Below are 21574 nucleotides of genomic sequence, written 5' to 3'. Positions count from 1 at the left end.
AGGGGGAGGGAGGGTCTCTGTTTTTTTCTGATATCCTTCTTGGTATAGATGTTTCCCAGCTTGTCTTGGGCTCCCCCTTTCCATCTTTGCCCTTTGTCCTTTGCATTCAAAATTCCCAGCAAGCCTTGCCACTCTGTTTTTAACCCCTTGTGTGTGGGTCCCACCAGACCAGAGTGTCTCTAAGGGCAAGACTTGCTGGCTGACGTCTTCCTCTGTGCCCGCGCACAGAAGTTATCGAAAGCTGATGGCGGCTGACCGGCCCCTGCTCATTCTGGCTTGGGTGTTTTCCAGCACAGGCCACCCTGCTGCCCAGGGACAGACACAGAGGTGGCTTCCTGGCCATCTGTGCGTGCCGTGCACTGTCCGATAGAGTAGGATGGGGAAGACCAAGGCCTGCCTTCCCGAGCTTACCATCTCAAGACCCAGCTCGCGTGCCCCGCAGGAAGGTGAAGCTGGTCGGGGTAGCGGAGAGACGGGGTCGCCGCCGCCGGCGGAAGCGGAAGGCCCGTCGGGGTCTGGAGGCCGCAGCTCGGTCAGGGGCACCCCGGTGGGGACTGCGACGCCGCCACCCAGGGGAGCATGTTGTATCCTTTCTTCTCCTTGGCCGCGTTCCTGTCTTTGAAGAGGGAATTCTTCCTGCCCCTCCCGACCCCAATGTGGGGGTTGAGATAAAAATAGTGCCCGAGGGGGGAGGCCCCGGAACATGGAGCTCATGTCCTGGTCTCAGGAGCCCGTGTGGCTCCCGTGCCGAGGGGTTCCGTCCACTTGGAAGCCAGGCCCAAACAGCCCAGAACCTCTGTGCCGTGGTCGGCCCCGGGGCCGCCTGGGCAGCGGCTCGGCCCTTGTGACTCTCCTCCAGGGAGCGATTGGAGTCTCGTCGTGGGGGTTCCCCAGGGAATGCGCCTCGAGTCGCTGCCTCGCAGCCCCGTCCTCGTTTCACACAGACGTGACCCTTGGGTGTGGGAACCCAGCTTGCCTGGTGACTGCACTGATGGCTCACGTCTTTTTCTGACGGTGGCGGAATGCAGTCCCTCGGGGCCACTCACCACTGCCCTGAAGGACGTGGCATTTGACACGCACTTTGACCAGACTGCGCGTCCAGTGGCCGAGGGAGGGGAGGCAGGTTAGAGGGAAATGACTCCAGTCTGCCGCTTGGGGTACAAGCCGGCAAGCGGGAAGGCCGGGCCCGCGCCCCACGCCACCACCGTGCGGTCATGGAAGCCGTGGGCAGGAGGTCCCCTCAGTCCAGAAGAACTGGTTCAGGAGCTCGGCGCTGGCGGCGCGGTGCGGTGCCGTGCGGAGGGCTCACTGAACAGGCCCGTGTGCCGGCGCCCGCGGCAACTGCCCGTGCGTCTCCCTCTCTACCAAGGGCCGCTGGACACTGGGGACGAGGGGCACCGCTGCCTGACTGGAGGGGATCTGCCTCCTGTGGCCCTCTGAGGGGACGCGGGCCTCCTGTCACCGAGTGGCTGATTAGTGCCCCGTCCTTGATGGGGAGGTGGTTCCTGTGGTGGGGGCGGGGCACTCTCGTCCTTCCGTCACCGTCACCGGGAGGAGAGGGCCCTCGCACGTCTCGTCCCTCGTCCCTCGCTGCGCTCACCCACATGGCCAGATCCTGGGCTCCCGCCGTCTGCGTCCTGAGCTGGGGCTCCCTCTGCGGGAGGCCGCTTTTCTTCGGGACTGGGCAGTGACACACAGCATTGCCCGCGGCCTCCGAGTGGGGCGCAGAATACCCAGGAGGGGCCTGGGGCTCGGTGCAGGGTCTGCCTTACATCACAGTCGCTCTGGGCTGAGTCGCCTGCAGGCCGCGTGGTGCAGGGACCGTCACTCGGGCCTCCTTCCCTCCCTATCCTTTTCTCTGCTAGAATGCAAGCGTTCACAGAGGCTAAGGGGGAGAGGAAGCTTTTCAGGGACCTGACCCATGTCCTCTGGCAGCAGAGGTCAGTGGTCAGGGCTCTTGAAGGCCAAGCCACTGGCCCGAGTGGCCTGGCTGTGGGGGGCGGCCTGGTCTTCGCAGACTGCGGTGCGTGGTGGGCCCCAGCGAGGCCAGCTCACCTGTTATCTCGGTTAGCTCCAGCAGGAGCAGCCTCCTGATGCCGGCTTTATCTCTCTTCAGATAAGAAAACCAGGGTTTGGAGGGGCCTGGAAACTCTCCCAGATGAGCCCGGGGCGCGCTTGTCAGTTTGCTCATAGCTCGCTGCTGCGCCTCTGCTCGTCCAGCAGACGCCTCGCTTTGAGCGGGAAGCAGTGTCTGGGACTCCAGGAGGCTGTGCTGCCGCCTGTCCCGTCCCCCTGCCCTCCGAACCTGCCTCAGCCTGGGCAGGCAGGTCCCCCACCCCCCGCAGAAACAGCCCGGCCCCGGCCCCTGGAGGCTCCTGGCCTTGGCCATATCTTGGGGGTGTGTGTCGGGGTTGGGGGGTGCGGTAAGATCTCAGGAGAGAGAATGCAGCCTGTGGGCACCCCTCCCGTCCCCTTGCTGTGCCTGGGTCACAGGTCTCAGAGCCCGTGGGCGAGGCGGCTCGTGAGGGTCACAGCTCGGCTTTCCTGTGATCTCACAGCTCCGTGTCACAAGTCCTCAGGTGCTGTTGGCGGAGGCCAGGCGCGCAACCTGACCTAATTTGAGGGAGAGGCAGACATGCCGGCCGGTGAAGCTATGATGCCTTCAACCCCGAGTGCTTTGGGCCAATTTGGGGCTGATTTTTGGGGCTGTGGGTGCTCGGGGCTACCCTGTGCCACCTCGCACCCCTGGACAGGGAGGACAGCAAGGAGGAGCATGGCCGTCCTTCGTTCTTAGGCCTCTTCCCAGTGTCCTTGTGTGTCGCTTCCTCGGGAGCTGTGGTAGAACCGGTCCTCAACACGACGTTTTAGGGTGACCTCTGGCGCTGGCGGGGAGTCAGTTTCCTGCCTTTGTCCCTGGTTTCCAGCATGTCAGCACTGGCAGCCGAGAAGTGATTTTCCTTAAGAAGTTTCTGGGTTAATCCTCAAGAGAAGACTCAGGAAGTGCTTAGGCGATAACGGAGGGCCCTGACTTCACATGGGGTGTTTTGACAGTATTTGGTATTCAAAGCGCCTTTGGAGCGGGGGCCCCTGAGAGGCGGCTCCGGGCTGGCTCCCTGGGGGGCGCTCTGCGGCCAGCCCACCCCAGTTTGCCTGCAGACGCCCTGGCGTGTGGTTGGCCTCGGTCCTCCATAGCCCTTTCTTTTCTCGCTCTTAAGTTTGTTTTTGACTCGTTTGGGGAGACGTTTCAAACGTAAAGAAGCCGGAGACCCTGGTCCCTGCTCCAGTGCTCGTCAGCACGTGGCCACCTCGTTCTCTCCCCCGGGGAGCATTCCGAAGCAAATCCAAGGCATCTCATTTCACCCGTAGATTCTTCATACGTCTGAGCCTGCGCGAGGAGGGCCACACGTTGTATTCGGCCGGTGTGTCTCTAATTTTTCGATCACCTTTAAAATAATTTCAAGCTTAGAGAAGAATGATAATACATAGAACTCTCACGCATTCTTCACCCAGGTTCGCCGGTAATTCACATTTGCCACGTTAGCTTTGTAATTTTCCTCTCTCACACGTGTGTGTATCATCTTAACCCTCTGAGAGTAAATCGCAGCCGTGAGGCCACTTTAAACGCTTCAGTGTGTCTTTCCCCAGAACGAGGCTCTCCTGTTACCAGCCGCTGTGCGGTCAAGGTCAGAGCAGCTACATTTGTGCTACTGTTACTAATTCACAGCCTGTCTGCGATCTGGGACCATGCCTTGCGTTGCGTTTTGGTGTTCAGCCTCTAATTCTTTAACCCGAAAGAGATCTTAGTCTATTCTCTCATGACCCGAAAGAGTGTGACAGGCCACTTACATTTTAGACTATATTTCAGCTTGGATCATCTGAAATTTCTTCACATTGAGACTGAGATGATTCATTTTTGACAAGAAAACTGTAGAAGTGCTTCTATGTGTGGGCGTCTCAGTGTGTCCCGTCAGAGGCAGCGTAGGGTCAGGTATCAGCTTGTCTCATTGGGGACAGTAAGTCTGATCGCTCGGTTAAGGTGGCGTCCCCCAGGATTCCCTACAGTTATTATTTTCCCTTGGTAATTAACAAGTATTTCGAACCTACATAAACACCCTCTTTCTTGGGGCAGCCTCACCTCTGGTGTTAGCATCCATTGATGATATCTGCCTCAATTATCACTCCCATCATTCCTTCTGCATTTATTAGTTGGCATTCCACCTTGAGAGATTTCTTCGTATATGTTGTATGTATGAGCCAGGACTCGTTGATTCTTGTTTTGTTCAATGGGTTGTCATTTTAAGTCTCTTTGGATATATGGGCTTCCCCCTCCCTGCTTTTTTCCTTGCAGTTTACATGTTCAAGAAACCAGGTCACCTGTCTTGTTTTCCACATTCTGGACTTTGCTGACTGTATCCCCATGGTGACTTACAAATGGGTAGTTAGGTCTAGAGATAGGATGAGGTTGGAATTTTTTAAAACTTTTTTGGGACCAGAAGTACTTCATAGATAGGTTAGTTGGGGCACGATATACTCTGTTTTAAATTTTTTAATCTATTTTACTGTGTGCAACTTTTTCTCTCTTCTTTTCTTTTTTTAATGGTGTGATGTACTCTTAATTTTCTCTCTCCTCACAGAGGCTGGAAAGATGTATGAGCATCGTGACATCGATGACTACCGGTGTCTCAGAGAGAGAGGCCAACGACGCCCTCAATGCCTACGTGAGCACAGCGCCCCACCCCCGACACCCATCTGCGCTTCTCTGAAACCTCTGGGATACACTCAGCAGGGCGGGAGACTTAAGTAGCTAAAAATAGGGGGCCGAAGCCAAGGACTTCGCTTCCTGATGCCTCTCCCTCTCTCCCTCACTGTGGGCATCCACCACTTAGGGCCTGAGGCGTCTTTCAATAACAACTTTAAAAAATGGCTCAGTTCTATAGTGAGTTTTTTCTTTGCAGCTCCTTCTCACATATTGGATCTTTTACATTTCCTAATCAGTCCGTGAGGGTGACAGGGTTTTAAACAGTACGTGTAAGACTTAGGATAAGGGCATATCATGACTGTTCGGGAGGTGTTACCTCCCGTTAGCGTCATAGCCTCCTGATGTCTTCACCTGACAAACGCCAGAGGGTCAGCAACTCGCCCAGGGTCTTGGCTGGAGGGGGTGTGGCTGGAGGGGGTGCGGCGGGGGAGGGGGTGCGGCGGGGGGGGGGTTTGCATGCTACTCCATCACTGCCCGTTGGCAGCTCCCTGCCCCGAAGGCTGCCAAGGCCTGGCCAAGGACACGGAGGAGTTTTCCATTTTAAACACTTTTTATTTTCTGCCCCTGGCCTACATCAAGCCCTGGAGAAAGGAATAAGGGTCCCTCCACCTCTCCCCTAAAGCAGGGGGCCCGTCACTGTCAGGAGAAGGAAGTCATCGGGTGTCAGAATTGCTGATCCTCCTTCGTGGGTTACGCAGGAGTCCCAAGTTTCTGGGAGAAACTATGTTCCAGAGCTTTCCTCCTGTGAGTGACAAGTAGTTTTTTCCTTTCTCATACCCCAGGTGTGCAAAGGGCCCCCCCAGCACGAAGAAGTCTGCCTGGGCCTGTTTACCCTTGTCCTCACTGAACCTGCCCAAGCCCAGAAGGTAGGACACCCTGCTCGGGACCCACAAGCCCTTCCCAGATGTGATCTGGGGACACAGGGACATAGGGCTCAGCTGGCATAGCCCCAGACCCTTCAGCCAGAGCTGGACACCTCCCCGCTCACTCTGGCTAAAGTTTCTCTGTCTCTAGAGTCTGAAGCTAAAAGGCAAGAAAATGCAGTTGTGAGAGCGAAAAAGCATATAAAGAGTTTCAAATTTTAGATTTGTAAGTCGAGGCTAAAAGAGTGGGATTTAACCTAGAGACTAGAACAGCCGTGAGCAGGTCCCACGGGAGCCCTAGCAGTTGGCGGGTCCTGTCCCTGGCAGTGAGGAGAGCGGGTGACATCGCAGCGAGGAGGATCTGGCTTAGCTCGGTGCTGGGTCGCCGAGGCAGGGACGGTGCAGTGATGAGAGAGCCCTGGGGACCCGGAGTCGGACCTCCGAGGAGCACGGCAGAAAACCCATCTGGCTCCTCCACGAGCGGGGGAGCCCCCTGTGCACGGGGCGCTCTGCATGCGCCTTCCCCGAGGCGGGGGCTGCAGTGAGGCCGCACGGCCCTGCCTCGGGCCTCTCCACGTCTCCCCTTCCAGCAGCCGTGTCCCTGGAGTCTGGGCGTGATGGTTTGGGGGTGTGTCTGCATCTGGCGTTGACCGTGACACCGATAGAGAGGAACGTGGAGTGGGGGGCGGTTAACCTGTTGTTCCTCTCCCGACCGCACCCCCCACCCCGGCCAGGGGAGGGCGGCAGGAACGGACACACTCCGTGCACGGCGTTGTTGGGTCTGTCCAGACGGCATCTCATTTACTTATCCCGAAAGGCCATGTGAGAGGGGCGGCTTCGTCCCCCTCCCCGAAGTGCCCCTAGCTTACCTGTAAGGAGGTCAGAGACATTGTGGTTTGTTCAAGGAAAACCAAAGAAACGTCGTGCCCAGGGACGGGGCAGGCGCCCGTGGGCCCCGGCGCAGCCGCTCGGGGTGACCTCGGGGGACTGGCTGCGAGCACCGCGTGCCGTGTCTGTGCCGCTCTGGTGCCGGCCGGCGCAGGTGGGGGCACGAGCCCTCCCGAGTCCTTGGTTTCACAAGCCACTTCTGGGCTGGGACCGCGTTGGGTTAAATCGGCATTTCATTTTTCATACTGATTTTATTATCATCAAGATCTTGAAAGACAAACGAATGTCTCCAGCGATGATGTTAAACAGTGACGTGACCCCGTCCGGCCCCTGTATTTTAAATAAATTGTTGGCAAAGGTGGGGTGAAGGGGTGGGGGTTATGGTCAGGTTTTCTCTGTGCGGCTTTCCAAAAATACAGGCAACACCTCGTTTGGTCATCTCAGCGCAGTCACCTTGCCAGCGGGTTTTGGTTTCAGGTGGGACCTGAATGCTAGGGTAAGTGAGGAACCGCGGCGTGGGCGACAGGCGTGGGCGACAGGCGTGGCCGGCAGGTGGGGCCACAGGGCTCCGCGATACGAGTGCTTACTGCGTTACGAGGTTGACCATCCAGACATGGCAAGGGGCTGGGGCTCCCTGGCATCTCCGCCCTGACAGCCCGCGGGGGGCGCCGCAGCCCCCGCCTGGGCTCTCGTTGCTGGGTGCCGGCTGCGCCAGGGTTGTGTCCACGTGCTGAACCCCCCACCCGGGAGCCGCCTGGGTGGACGGGCCCCCAGGTCAGGCCTCTGCGGACAGAGCGGGGGGTGATGGGGAAATAGCAGGACTCGGTCTAAGGCAAGTGAGGGGCCGTCGGTGACTCACTCAGAGACCTCGAGCCAGGTCAGAACGCGGTGGGAGAATTCGTGACGTGGCTCCGTGGCGCTTCGATCCTTCTTCCTGAGAGGGCCATGATGTTTGAGAAGCTCACGTCCTGCGGAAGTTCGGTGAGAGCCGCTGGCGAGGACAGACCCGAACGCCTTGCTTTCGGCTTCAGCCGAAGACGCGGGCCGTGCCCTGTAAGGCTCGCCCTGGGGTTAATTCCCGCCCCTGTGATGGGTCGGAGATGAAGTGCCCGCATCCTGCCGGGCGCCGATGGAGCAGCGGGTGGGAGAAGCTGAGTCTCGACCAGGAGGACCTCGCTCTGGGACGGCGTGAGCGGAGGAGCCTTGCGGGCCTGGAGGCGGCTCGGAGTCAGGGCCAGCTGTCCGGGCCGTCGTGGGGCGGGGCGGGAACTAGGGCGGATTGAACGCAGTCAGAGCGGGTCAGGCGTTGGCAGAGAACGGCTTTTGTTCCGTTTGTATCTTCTTGACTGTCCGGGCCTCCTGGCACCTCTTACAAACGTTCACATTCCGCGAGTTTCTTTCTTGCTGCTTGACGTCCGAGCCGCTGGGGGCAGCCCGGCCGAGGGCCGTGGGAGAAGGGGCTCAGGCGCCGGCCTCGGCTCCGCAGGCTCCCGCCGCAGCAGGTGCCCGGAAGGGTCCGGTCTCTCCTCGGGTCAGGGGCGCAGGCCCTGCAGTTCTTTGGTTAGGTTTGTCTGTCTCTGGCCCAACCTAGGTTTTCCTTCTGCCTCCGTGCCCCCCACCCCCCGGTCTGCAGCTCGCACTCTGGGGGACCCGCCAGCCTTCGCTGACACACGTGGCAGTGGTGCCCTGGTCCCCTACCTCTCCCGCGCTCCCTCGCCTGCACCTTGGATCCCCCAGCCCGCCCCCCGACGGGCCAGAGGACGGATCTCGCCTTCAGGCGTGAAGCGCATGGCACTCGGGGGTGTTGCGAAGTGCTGGTGTTTCCATCAGCTCAGGGAGTTTGACTTAGGGACAGCAGAGGCCAGGGAAGCGACAGCAGACCTCTCAGGGGTCCCTGGTCACGCCAGGTCCGAGGGCAGCTGGCCCGAAGAAGCCCGTCTCTCATGGCCTGCTAGGATGAAAGCGTTCAGGTCCGCAGTGGCCTCAGGGCCACCGTCCCCAGCTTAGTCACTCCCTAGGGGTGGGTGGATGAGGGCTGTGCGGACCGGAATCCTGGTTCTTCCTGGCGTCTCTCACGTGACCTGGGTCGAATTATTTTAACCTCTCTGCCTGTTTTTCATCTATAAAAATAGAGATGACAATAAACGGTGCCCACTTCAGAGTGGTCACGTGATTCACACGCGGTAACAGACGAAGTCCGTGCACAGTGACAACACCCGTTAGCGGTGACAGTTGCCAGGACGGTTGATGCCACCCCCGTGCTAGTGTCCGAGGTCGTGGGATGCTGCCCGCCTAACGCCGCCCTTCGTGCGGAAACCCTGGCAGCGCGGAACTCAGCAGGCTGCGGAGGTCGCTAATGAGGCCCCCGAGGTGGCGCTCCAGGGGGCCGGGCGGTGGGTGCGGGGGAGCAAGCCGTCAGGCAGCCCGCAGCCCTCCCGCCCTCCCGGGTGGGTACGCGTAAGGACCCCCGCTCCTTCAGTGATCGGCGGCAGCAAGGGGCACGGCCCAGACAGGAGAAGGGAGACGTCCAGTTCAGGAAGTCCTGCGTGGTTCTGCCCTTCCTTTCCGGGGCCCGGGCCCCCCGGCCTCTTCCCCTGATGCCCCCAGCTCTTTGCTTCATCCGGCTGGTTCGGCACAGGCTGGAAAACTGCTCTGGGACCCTTTCCAGCCCGTTCAACGAAACCCGCTCCATGGTGACTTTTTACTGGAGGAAAAGCAGATGGCCTCCGCCTGGCTCTGCTCAGCTGGGGGCATCGAACAGCGTGGCCCTTCCTGAGAAGGGAGGAAGGGCAACAGGGGGCCTTCCTTAGCAGGCCTTTCTGCCTTGCCAGAGACGGCCTCCGTCCCCACCCCCATGTGGCAGACGCGGGGCGGGTTTGGGGTGCAGGGGCCCGTGGAAGGCCGGCGTCCAGAGCGGAGTCTCCCGTCGCTGCTCGCATGCCGTTGGTGGTGGTCACGCCGCCGAGGCGGGGGCCCCGTGGGGGGCGGGGGCCTCCCCCCAGCTGCCCGTACTCACGAGCCTCTCCCTCGCAGTGTTACCGAGACTTGGCTCTGGTGAGTCGCGACGGCATGAATATCGTCCTGAATAAGATCAACCAGATACTGATGGAGAAGTATTTGAAGTTGCAGGACACCTGTCGCACTCAGGTAAGGCCCACTCAGAAACACAGCAGAGGATGGGTCCTCCCCTGCGGGGCGGGGGGGAGGGCTCGGGGTGACGCGCCCTGCCCCGTGCGCCCAGCGGGTACGGGGGTGGGCGAGCCCGTTTCCAGGGTCCACAGGCCCTGCTCCTCACCTCTCTTCCTCTCTCCTGCAGTTGGTGTGGTTGGTACGGGAGCTGGTGAAGGGTGGGGTCCTCGGCGCCGATGGCGTTTGCATGACATTCATGAAGCAGATTGCCGGTGAGTCTCACTGCGAGGCTGATGGCGAGCAGAAGGGGGAGGGGAGCGGCCCGGAGCAGGCCGCGGCCGAGGACGGGTGCCCGCACACTCGGCTCCCGCTCGCTCGCACTCTTGACGCCAGCGTCTTCGGGCCACGTGCTTTAGGAGGGGATGCTACAATCACAGGGTCGTGCCTCATTTTCCTTCCTGCCATAGAATAGTTGGCCTGCTCTAGCCAGTCCTCACTCTGGGGTCTCATGGCGTATTGGCTCAGGAAGGATCTGGAAGGAATGGGGAGAGAAGTGAGGGCAAGTAATTTGTTCCCATCACGTTATGCTTTCCGAAATCCAGACGTCTTCCCTGGCTCCACCCCCTCATTCTGAGCACTTGCTCCCTAATAATGACATCTGATTAGGGGCAGTTTGAGGGACGAACTCAGTCCTAGAACAGACCCTGACATTTAGGGTTTATCATCTTGGCATCAGTGACATCTGCCTGAGCCACTGAATATCCAAGAGGCCTGGCCATGCTCCTCTCCCATCGCATGTGTTTAAGAACCACCCTCCCTCTCACGCTGCCCGCTGGTTCTTTGCTTCATCTTTGGGGTTTTCCGTCGGGGCTCCCGTGTCGATGTGCATCAGCCTCCATCTGTGCGCTCCGTGACCGTGCGAACACTGAGTTTTTGAGTTCGACCTGGAGCAGGATGCAGCGTTGTGCTGGGTGTCTCCGTCCTCTCTGCCGGCACCTTCTTCCCCGTTTGGCAACCCCAGTCCCCACTTCTGATCCCGAGACTTCGGCCTGTCATTGCTGCATGTCAGCTCTGCCCCGGGACGTTCAGCGGCAAGCACTGAAGACCGCGACGGCGGGAAAAAAACCCTTGGCCTGTCCCAGGGTTTGGGACATCCCAGTGCCGGGCGGCCATGGTGACCAGCCACCTGCACCTCTCAGGCCCCGTCTGGGATCTCACCTTTTCTTTCCAGGCGGGCGCTTTTCCTGTCTCATTCCCAGACGTGCCTGTTTGAAGGTCAAAGTATCCCCACTCCAACCCCTGGTCTGTAGAAAAGCTGCAGCTCTGGTTTCTGGAAAAATCCAGAACCTTCCTTTCCCTTCTCTCTGGAGGCCAAGGGGAAGACTTTACAGCCTGACAGAACGAAAGGCAGTCTTTCCAGCCCTCAGACCGTCAGTGCCAGGCGGCGGTTTGGGACGGCCCAGGGGGACAGTGGAGAGATGGGCTGGGTCACGTGAGTCACTGAGTAGAGCCCTTTTGAGTCTCGGTTCTCTTGCCCTCTGGTCAGGTGGGGATGTCACGGCAAAGAACATCTGGCTGGCGGAGAGTGTTCTGGACGTCCTGACGGAGCAGCGGTAGGGTCGGTCCCGGGGGGGCGGGCAGTGTGGGAGCCGGGCGGGGGGCGTGGGAAGGCTGGCAGGCAGCCCGGCACCTGGTTGGAGAGGCCGAGGCGGGCCCGAGAGGCAGGTGTGTCGGTGACAAGTGCAGGAGCTGATGCCGTGTGGCGGAGGGTGATGGGGGAAGGAAGGTCTTCGTGAAAAGGCTCAGGGCCCAGGAAAAACCAGGTCCATCTGATAAGGGTTTATTTTTGACCCAGACCTCCTTGGAATGTTTATCTTTCGAGGGAGGTAGGGAGCATGAGCTCAGCAGAGCGGGGCCAGCCAAGTGCCCAGGCCTGGCAGGTGCCCCTTTCCTCCCTTCCAGGCCTTTCCATCCCTACCCCCCTGTTGTGAGGGGGGGGGTGAGGGGGGGGATTCCAGACCTGCCCAGGGTTTGCAGATCCAGCTTGGAGGCAAGTGGGGGAGGGCCTAGGGGGCCATGCTGGGTGTTCCCGCTGATTTAGCCCTTCCCGTCAAAGTGAAGGCCCAGAGAGAGCTTGAGCTGTCTCACATCGGAACCAGTTGGGAGCTGAGGCTTTCCTCTTGGTCCCGTGGCCTCATTCTCCTGTTGCTGGATTTCAGAGTCCGTTTCAGGCCGAGGGCACCGTAACAATCATAACAGTCGAATGACTGAGGGGGCTAACAGTGCGCATGATCCCCGCGGCCCTTCCCCGCTTGGTCACACGTGCGTGCTGGGCACCGTGCTGGGCGCCGTGCTGGGCGCCGGGCGGCCCGGGCCTCGCCGGGTCTGCCGCGCAGCGCCACCTAGCGTCCGGGGCGGAGCCTGCGGCGGGGTCGGCCGGGGCGGTCCTTCCTGGCGCAGCAGCGCTGGGCCGTCCGCTGTCCCTGGCCAGAGGGCCTCCCTTTCCTCCCCCTCTCCTCGCCACCCCATCCCAGGGTGCAGGGCCAGCGACCTTCCTAAATAGTAGCTTTTCTCACTTTGTTCCTGGGGCCGGACACCTCCCGTTCCACACCTGAAAGCTGAGCTCCCCCATCCGGGTGGTCAGTGCCGCTGGCCCGGAACCGCCTCTCCTCCTGCCCTCCGGGCCCTCACGCTTCGGTGCTGGCGGGCCCCTGGACGTGTGAAGCTGTCCTCTTGCACACCCCTCATCCCTCCCTCCCTCCCAAGTGCTTCCAGGGCTGTGGAATCAAAGGTAGCCGGCAGGGGAGGGGACCTTCGCAGTGTCCTTGGCTGCCGCCTCCATTCCGTGAAAGGAAAGGTCAGCGTCTCTCAATTAGGTGGCTGAGCACTTTTCCGGAACCAGGATGTTGCTCAGCTGGATTAATTAAAACTCCCCGGCTTCTTCCCCTGGCCCCCTCCTTCTAGCAGGGGTGGGGGAGCCAAAGCCATTACAAGCTGCTTGCCTTGAGGCGACGGCTCCCCAGTTTTGGCACTTAGAGACCGCGTTGGAAGTTTTGGACTCTCCCCCCTGCGTCCCCTTCTTTTAAAGCTTCAAGGTGCACAAGCCCATCACCCCCTTTCCCCCAGGGAAGTTCTGCAGCTCCCGGGAAAATGGGCTTTGCCATCCAAAATCCTGTCCTTCTCAGATTGTGATTTAGGGCAGGTGACTCAGCGTCTGGGAGTGGGAGCAGTGGCTAGACAGCTGGGGAGGGTTGGTGGCCTGGCCGGCTGCTCGCGACGGGCATGATGGAGGGGCCGACGTGCTGCTCCGAGACCTCCAGGGCTCGCGCAGGGTCCCGGTGGCCCCCAGGCGTCCTCACACCACACCGCGAGAGCTGCCGGCTTAGGGACGCTGCACACCTTTCCCCCAGTCTGAGCCGGGTGGACGTTACGGCCCACGTCTGTCCCTGGCACCTCGCGCAGTGCTCGGCCCGTGCGAGGTGCCCCGTCAGTGTTTGAGTGGAGGAGCCAATGCAAAACCATCTTGCTGGACGCTAAGGCGTTGTGCGGTAAAGAGGAGCCGCTTTCATCCGGCGGTTATCCTCCTTGGGCACCTGGGCGAGCAGCAGGAAGTCGTCCCCGCCGTAGCCAGGCGACAGCTCTCGGCAGGCAGTGACAGTGCGAGTGAGAGGTCAGGGAACCAAAGACCCGACCCCCAGGCCAGTCCCCGGCATTTCTCAGGCCCCGGAGCTGGGGGCGGGGGCGGCGGCGGGCGGTGTAGACGGCAGGGCCATGTCCCCGCAGGGAGTGGGTGCTGAAGAGCAGCCTCCTGGTGGCCATGGCCGTGTACACGTACCTGCGCCTCATCGTCGACCACCACGGGACCGCCCAGCTGCAGGCCCTGCGGCAGAAGGAGGTGGGCTTCTGCACCGCCCTGCTGCGGGAGCGGGTGAGCGAACACGGCGGGGGGCTGGCACCGGGACGGGGTACCCCGGGCTCCGTGTGGAGACGGGGTTGGCTCAGGGCCGCGTGTGCCTCCACCGCTCTGAGGTGCACGAGGCGGGAGGGCGGCAGTCGGCGAGGGACAGCCATGCTTCCCGGAGGTGCCGCCCGTCCCTCGGCGTCCGGGGGCTTTCCCGGTCAGCTTCGCGGACACCTGCAACGCCGCAGACGCGGGCTGCCCTTGGGCGCCCACCATGGTCGAGCGGGATTGTGACGTGTCCACTCTCAGGTCTCGTGCGCGGAGACCCCAGGCCTGTGCTCTCTAGTGAGGAGCCACTGGCCACATGTGGCAATTTAAATTGAATTAATCAAAATTAGATAAAAATTTAGCCTCTGAGCTCAATTAGCCACATTTTCCGTGCGAGTTAGGCACACGTGGCTAATGTGCCGTTCCGGACAGCAGGCTCAGACCAGGCCCGTCACCACGGGGTGGTTTTAGACCCGGTGAGCCTGGGGTGCGGCGTCGGGGCCACTTTGCCAATCCTGCCCAGACCGGGGTCGAGACAGTTCCCAGAGGAAAGGGCAGGAGAGTGGCGTGAGGCCAGCAGGGCCTCAGCAGCTTCCGGCAGCCCCCCCCCCCCGACGCCCCGCCCTCTCCCCGTCAGCCAGGAGCCGAGGCCTTGGTTCCAGGAGAGACCGTGCCCCTCGTCCGGCCCTCTCCCCTCCCTGCAGCAGGTAAACAGTCGCGTTTCCCTCCTCTTTCCTGTCCACCCCTCCCGTCCGTCCAGTTCATGGAGTGTTTGATGATTGGCCGGGACCTCGTCAGGCTCCTCCAGAACGTTGCCAGGATACCAGAATTTGAACTGCTTTGGAAAGATATTATCCATAACCCACAAGCCTTGAGTCCTCAGTTCACAGGTAAGTAAAGGCCGACATCCTGTCCTCAGGGTGGGAGGTCAGTGCACACGGGCCACTTGAACCAAGAGGCAGAAGTTGGCGGGTAGGAGAGGCTTGGCGGTCAGATGTAGGAAGCCCGGGGCCGGGCGGGCTCTGCCCGCTACAGCTGGACGTGGTTCCCAGACCGGCCCTCCTCGGCAGGCTCCAGCCTCACCCTACTGCCTGCTCCTAAGGAGACGCGAGGCAGAGATGGGACTGTCCTCCCCTCCTCCGCTGGCAGCCATTGGGCTCAGGAGGTGAGCTGATGACCAGTTCCCAGCTTCACTGAGTCCAGCAGGGGAGTCAGAGGTCAGCTCGTGAGACTGAGTCAGCAGAGGGGCCGGAGCGAGTCCTGTAAGAGATGGCTCCTCCCGGGTGTGTCCCGCCTCTGGGCTCCAAAGGTCCAGCCTGCCGGAGTCTTCTGCGGGGGAGGGAAGCGGCCCCGTGTGCCTCCCTGACGGGGCCCTTCCATGTCCCTCTCCTCCCCCTGGGGTCCTGCCTGTGGTCCAGACGGTAACTGCAGCTTCGCATCCCCACGCCACCTCCACAACGCACATGTGTGCGCATGTGCACACGTGTGTGTGCGCGTGTGCATGCGCGCACAACACGAAAGCAGTCGTCCAGGGCCTGGGAGGTCAGGGAGCGAGAGAGGAAGTCCCGGTTTGCCCCGCAGGCTCTTAAGTTGGGCATGTGCTGAGTCGTGTCGAGTGCTGTGAGCCAGGCACACGTGGACTCTTAATCCTCAGTCATCCCTGTAAGGCAGACGTTTACTTTCCATATTTACAAATAAAGGAAATGAGGGTGGAGGAGATTGAGCAGTTGGCCCCAGGCCACACAGCTGGCCAGGGTCGGAGGCAGGGTCCGCGTCTGGGTCTGTGTGACTCCGGAGCGCATGCCGATGCCTCACCAGCGGTGACGGGATGTCCAGGTGCAGGGAGGGAGACTGGGGACTCCCACGTTTCCCCCCCACCGTCCCCACGTGTCGCCAGCTGGAGCGATGTGAGTGGGGGCTCCAGGTGGCCAGCGGGAGAGACCCCGTCTGGGTCCCGGGGTCGGCGGGTGGCTGGAGCAGAGCGCGCGGTGCTGGGCAGACCCTCCCTGGCACCTGCGCTCACCTGTCTTGGTGTTGCCTTGGGATTTCCCCACGAACAAGGCCACTGGCCGTCAGTACCTGGCCCGGGTTCGCCACCTGCCTGCGTCCGTCCCGGTCCTCAGGCTTCTTCCTTCTCTCCCCTGCCCGCCCGGTCCAGGGATCCTGCAGCTGCTTCAGTCAAGGACATCCCGGAAGTTTCTGGCGTGTCGTCTAACCCCGGACATGGAGACCAAGCTCCTCTTCATGACCTCCCGGGTGAGCTCGCCTGTGCCGGCGGGCGGGGGGCTGCACGCACTATCTGGGGGGTGAGCTCGCCTGGTGCCGGCCGGACTGCCTCCAGCGATCGGTCGGGCACTATCGAGTGCTGACCAGTAGAGTCCTGGTCAGGTGCTGCCCTCAACCTACCTGGCACTGGGCACGGTGCTGAGAGCTAGGGAACATCGTATGTCAATTGCAAGTGAAAAGTCGAAAAATTATTTTTAAAAAAACAACTAGGGATACAGTGTTAACTAAGAAAGACAGTTCCAGTACTCGCGAGGCTTCTGGCCCGAGTAAAGCCGTCACTAAACCAGTAACTGTGTCAACAATGTGACTGACAAGTGTGAAACGTGCCGCAGAAGGCCAGAGCGAGGTGTGCACTCTGGGAAGCCCACTGCCCCTCCGCAGGGACCGCGAGCTCTTGGGGAGAGACCGCCGGCCTTCTGGTTCCCAGGCGCAGCCGACGGCAGAAATGCGTGGGGAGCGCGTGTAACGTGCCCCTTCCTAGATGCCTCTGTCCCCGACAGTCAGACCGAGGAGTCTGTTTTGGACAGAGTCGCCGGGCACCTGTGCGGCCCGCCTGGCGTTCGGGGCACCGCCGCTGCAGCCAGCTCGCGCCCCCCACGTCGTCCAGCAGACGCCCCGGGTCTGCGCCGTCCTGCGTGGTGGCCGCCCGCCGTGTGTTGCGATTCAGATAGTTAAAACTCAGTAAAATGAAAACTTCAGCACCTTGGCGTCAGTAGCTACGTTTGCAGAAAGCTATATTGGACAGCGGGGTCTAGATGTTTTCGGTTTTTTTTTTTAACTCTACTTTCTGTTTGGGTTGAATTTGGGGACTGGGTGTCGCCGCTCACCCAGTCTGTCGGGGGAAGGCCTTGCCACGGGGGGCTGGCGGGTCCACGAACCTTGGACAGTGACCCCGTGAGGTCACTTAGTGTTGGAAAGCCAGTCAGTGCCGGGTGGTGAACAGGCTCAGCTCCTGTTCCCAGGTCGCTGTTCACAGGTAGCTCAAGGGAAGAGGAGATGCTGCTGGCGCCTGGAACCGGCAGCCCGTGCAGGGGCCGGGGCCAGGCGCGGCCCGCAGCGGCATCGGGTCGGCGGCCGGAACACATGCGCCTCTGGCACGTGGCTTTCAGGGTTCTTTGACATCTAGGACCATTTCAGGCAGGAGGTCTTCCCAGAGGAGGGCGGCCTGAGACACAGTGCGCGTGAACCAGTGCGTCGTGGGGAGCAGCCGAGGTCTGGGCCCCGCCTGGCGGTGGGCGGTGCTCATCGTCCCCTGCCCAGGGACCCCAGCCTCCCCAACGAGTTTCTCTTTGCAATGTCCCTGTCCCCCAGGTGCGCTTTGGTCAACAGAAGCGATACCAGGACTGGTTCCAGCGCCAGTACCTGTCCACCCCAGACAGCCAGTCTCTGCGCTGTGACCTCATTCGCTACATCTGTGGGGTCGTCCACCCCTCTAACGAGGTGCTCAGTTCGGATGTCCTGCCCCGATGGGCCATCATTGGCTGGCTGCTGACGACGTGCACGGTGAGCGGCCGGGCCACGGAGCGGAGGCCGAGGGCGGCCGAGGGTCCCCCGCCCTCCTGCTCCCGTGTCCCTCGGCCCCGGAGGGCCCCCTCTCGCTCACTGCCTGCTGGCCTCTCGGCCTTTACCCCACCTCTTCTAGAAATTTCTGTCCCTAGAAATTTCTCATGCACCTTTCTTCCTGTCTGGGGCCGGGGTGGACGGGCTCGCCCGCGCTCCGCCCGCTAGTCCCCAAGCCCGGGTGGGGGGTCTGTCCGCCAGAAGCCACACACAGCCTTTTGCCTGAACTGTCCCTTCTCAGGTCCAGGCCTGTGCTCCCCAGCTCCTGACGCCCAGCAGCATCCCCCGCCCCGCTCCTGCCCCCCCGGCCCCCCCCCGTGCTGGGGTGGGGGCTGTCTGTTCTCTGGCATCTAGTTGCCCTCTGACCTCTCGTGAAAAGGCTCCCCCTCCCCCATCAGGCAGGCCTTTGGAATGTGCTGACTCAGATACAACAGGGCTCCTCCTGGGGTCTCTCCTCTAGGAATGTCGCTGGGGAGCCCAGCAAAGGCTCAGATGAGTGCCTCTCAGCGCAGGGGTGACCAGGGACCCCCAGGCCTCGGCATCCCCCCCCTTATAGGACCAGGGTGTGTTTAGGGTGTGTGAGAACCCAGGCCGAGACCACAGGGGACTCATACTCGTATACAGACTCGGGTGCCCCGCACCTTGCACCCCTGTGGGGCTCCCACCCCATCTCCCTTGGACCTGCATTTTATGGATGGCGGGTCTGGCCTGGGGGCCTGCCTCGGGCTAACAAAGGGGAGCTGGCCGGGAAACCAGCCTCACCCCGCCCTCTCTCCCAGTCAAACGTCGCTGCCTCCAACGCCAAGCTGGCCCTGTTTTACGACTGGCTGTTCTTCAGCCCAGATAAGGACAGCATCATGAACATAGGTGCGTGGCTGCCACCGGCCAGCGCCGCCCGCCCCGCCCCGCCCGCTGCCGGCCTCGCCGAGGCCTGTCCCGAACCGCAGGGCCGCGTGGAGTGGGCGCGGCCGGAGCAGTTCTGCGGTCCCCCAGGGGGCTCCCCGGGCGGAGCAGGGAGGTCGCTGGGGGGGCCACACGACCCTCGCCCCTTGTCCCTGCTGCCTGGGCTTGGATCAGGGGCGGTGTCTGCAGTGGAAAAGGCGGCCTCATCCTGCCTCTCTTCCGCGTGCCAGGGACAAGGGCGGACGAGGACTACCAGCCTTTTTGGGGGTCGCCTCCTTTGGGGTCTGCCCAGTGGGAATGGGGGGCTGTGGGGCTGGGCGCCGGTTCTGAAGCGGCCCTCCCGGTGCTCGTCCACAGAGCCAGCCATCCTGGTCATGCACCACTCCATGAAGCCCCACCCGGCCATCACCGCCACGCTCCTGGACTTCATGTGCCGCGTACGTGCCGCCCCCCGCGCCCCCTGCGCCCGGCTGCCCGGGGCCGGGCGCGTGCCCCCTGGGCGCGTGCCCCCTGGACCTCCGGGCTGTGAAGGGGCCTCCCCTGCCCTCGACCAGGCCAGGCGTCTCCCCTCGCTGCCCCGCCGTGTCCGCGTCTCTGCGGGGCTCCTCTGCCGCCCGCCTCCCGGTGGAGCAGCAGGTCCCTGGTTCAGCAGCCCGGAGCGAGCAGGGACGTCCAGTCCTTCCCGTGGTTGAATCGCTGGGCCCCCTGGGTGGGGCTGCGCTCACTGTCCTGCCCGCCTTCCCTTCCAGATCATTCCCAACTTCTACCCGCCGCTGGAGGGCCACGTGCGGCAGGGCGTCTTCTCCTCCCTGAACCACATCGTGGAGAAGCGGGTCCTGGCGTAAGGATCCCCGCGTCTGGGGCGGGGCGGGGCCCAGTTTTACTGGTCGGGCTCGGAGTGAGGGGCTCTGCAGCTGACCTTTGTTCGCACTCCCGCAGGCACCTGGCGCCCCTGTTCGACAACCCCAAGTTGGACAAGGAGCTGCGGGCCATGCTGAGGGAGAAGTTTCCGGAGTTCTGCGGCTCGCCCAGCCCGCCCGTGGGAGGTGCGGGCCCCACCGCTCGGTCACCGGGTCCAGAGGGCTGGAGGCTCGGGCGCGGGCAGGGTGGGGGTGCCGCCCCCCACTGCCCTCCGCCCCGGGCTCCCATCCCCGCCGCCCTCGGCTCGGCTCGATCATCATCCTTGCCGCTCCCTGTCCGCCCCTCTGGCGCCTGCTGCCTCCACTCCTGCTTCTCCGGTTCACCTGCCCTCAGCAGGGAGAGGTGTCCGTGGGACGTGTTCAGGTCACCTTGACTCTGCACCTGTCCTGCTCCCAGTGCCGGACACTCATTCGCTCCGACGTCCCCGCTCGGTTTTACATTGAGGCGCACTCGGGCCTGCCCTCGGCCTTAGCTGCCCTGCAGCCGAGCGGGAGGAGTCACGGCCAGTGCTGTTTTGTTCCCGCTGCGTCGCCCCCTGAGTCCTGAGGGACCGGGAGGGCAGGGCTTGGTCCCTCCGGGGTCCGAGCTCCGCTCGGGCCGGGACTCCTTCCTCTGTTGCTTGTCCGCCAGCCTCCTCTCCTCTAAGCGTGGGGCGTGATCGAGGACATGGGGGGCCATCAAACGCCTTGTCTCTCTTCACTCCCAAGTCAAAATCGAGGAGCCAGTTTCCATGGAGATGGACAACCACATGTCAGACAAGGATGAGAGTTGCTATGACAACGCGGAGGCGGCCTTCAGTGACGATGAGGAGGATCTCAACAGCAAAGGTGAGGCTCGCAGCCAGGGCTGTCCGGGGTGCGTCAGCCTGGGCCCCGCTGGCAGGAGCGGCTTTTCGGTGGCCCCTCCGGGTGGGTTTCGTCGACGGGTGCTGGGTGTGACGCCAGGGTGCAGAGCCCTGCCCTGGGCACCGAAGCAGGGAAGGGGGCGTGGCCCTGGCCTCGAGTCCTCGGCTGGACGGGCACAAGTCTGGGAGGCGCCGCAGGCAGGCACGCGGCCCCGAGCGTGCCCATGAGGAGGGGCAGGCTGCTCGGGAGCTATCTCTGTCACCGTCCGGGCAGAGTGACTTCTTTCCTAAACCACCCCCTTCAGGAAAGAAGAGAGAGTTTCGCTTCCATCCTATCAAGGAGACGGTTGTGGAGGAGCCAGTCGACATCACCCCGTACCTCGACCAGCTGGATGAGTCCCTCAGGGACAAAGTCCTCCAGCTGCAGAAGGGCAGGTGGGCACAGCCCGTGTGCCTGGCCCGGGGGGTCCAGCCCCGAGCTCTGCCTGGTGCTTAGGGGGGCAGCAGGGTGGCAGGGTGGTGGGCTGGGAGGGCACGTACTGGGTGCACGGAGAGGGAGCTGGAGCTGCGTGAGATGCCTTCTGCAGTTTAGGGGGCTTGGGCTGGGGGTGGGGCGGCCTCGCTCCCCAGCACCCCAGTTCTCACTCTGTGAGTTCTGAGGGGAGGGGCTTCTGCGAGCCGAAGCAGCATGGTGGGGACGTCCCTTCTCCGTGCGGCTGAGCCCAGGGAGCAGCACACTGTGCGCCGAGCCCCCCGCCAGCCCCCAGGGCCGTGCTCGTGCACGCTCGCCCGGCTCTGTCCTGCCTCTGCTGCCACCTGCGGCCCTGACGGTTCCTCTCGCTTCTGCGTTTCAGTGACACAGAGGCCCAGTGCGAGGTCATGCAGGAGATTGTGGACCAGGTCCTGGAGGTGAGGGGAGCCCACCGCCTCGGGGGGGAGCAGCCCAGGCCGCCGACTCCCCTGTCCCCCAGCCTGATGCGGGCCCTCTGGCGGAGGAGGGGCTGGCTGATCGGAGGTGGGAGCTGACACGTCCAGAGGCTCCGGGTGCTGGGGCAGCGAGGCTGGGGTCCGATGGCCTCCCCCCCACCTTGTCTCACCACCCAGGAAGACTTCGACTCGGAGCAGCTGTCCGTGCTCGCATCGTGCCTGCAGGAGCTCTTCAAGGCCCACTTCCGGGGGGAGGTGCTGCCGGAGGAGGTCACGGAGGAGTAAGGTCCCCACCCACAGCCCCACACCCCCGGCCCCCACCTCAGGGAGCCAGAGCACTCTCTCAGGGCCGTTTGCTGCGGGTTTGAGAAAGACGCTATCGCTGGCTTTAGTTCTCACCAGCGCCGTGAGAATCGTTTAAGCGAGGATTCCCTTTGCCCGTGGGACACCGAGCACCCTGGGGCAGGGACCGGCACCACACCCGTGTGCCCGTCCTTCACCCTGCAGCCTGGTCAGACCCTTGCCTGGACCCTCCCTGAGGGGCA

General features: G+C 62.3%; 1 protein-coding gene across 2 annotated transcripts in view; it reads left to right on the top strand.

Moving 5' to 3' along the window:
- INTS3 (integrator complex subunit 3) overlaps window positions 1–21574 on the top strand; it is a 30281-nt gene that overhangs the window by 2373 nt on the left and 6334 nt on the right. The window contains exons 2-18 of one of the 2 annotated variants that reach the window (XM_036234908.1): window positions 4635–4718; window positions 5542–5625; window positions 9544–9657; window positions 9827–9911; window positions 11186–11252; window positions 13423–13534; window positions 14349–14478; window positions 15747–15844; window positions 17186–17377; window positions 18214–18301; window positions 18695–18774; window positions 19087–19178; window positions 19277–19383; window positions 19966–20085; window positions 20408–20537; window positions 20957–21011; window positions 21207–21310. In XM_036234908.1, the coding sequence (XP_036090801.1) occupies window positions 4635–4718; window positions 5542–5625; window positions 9544–9657; window positions 9827–9911; window positions 11186–11252; window positions 13423–13534; window positions 14349–14478; window positions 15747–15844; window positions 17186–17377; window positions 18214–18301; window positions 18695–18774; window positions 19087–19178; window positions 19277–19383; window positions 19966–20085; window positions 20408–20537; window positions 20957–21011; window positions 21207–21310 (1742 nt within the window). Of the gene's footprint in view, window positions 1–4634; window positions 4719–5541; window positions 5626–9543; window positions 9658–9826; window positions 9912–11185; window positions 11253–13422; window positions 13568–14348; window positions 14479–15746; window positions 15845–17185; window positions 17378–18213; window positions 18302–18694; window positions 18775–19086; window positions 19179–19276; window positions 19384–19965; window positions 20086–20407; window positions 20538–20956; window positions 21012–21206; window positions 21311–21574 lie in introns of both variants that reach the window. The other variant, XM_036234907.1, reaches the window with a different exon arrangement.

This window comes from Rousettus aegyptiacus, unplaced genomic scaffold, assembly GCF_014176215.1.
Source record: "Rousettus aegyptiacus isolate mRouAeg1 unplaced genomic scaffold, mRouAeg1.p scaffold_m13_p_17, whole genome shotgun sequence".
Taxonomy (NCBI): Eukaryota; Metazoa; Chordata; class Mammalia; order Chiroptera; family Pteropodidae; genus Rousettus; species Rousettus aegyptiacus.
The sequence above is the reverse complement of the archived record's forward strand: the minus strand, read 5'-3'. Positions and strand labels throughout refer to the sequence as shown.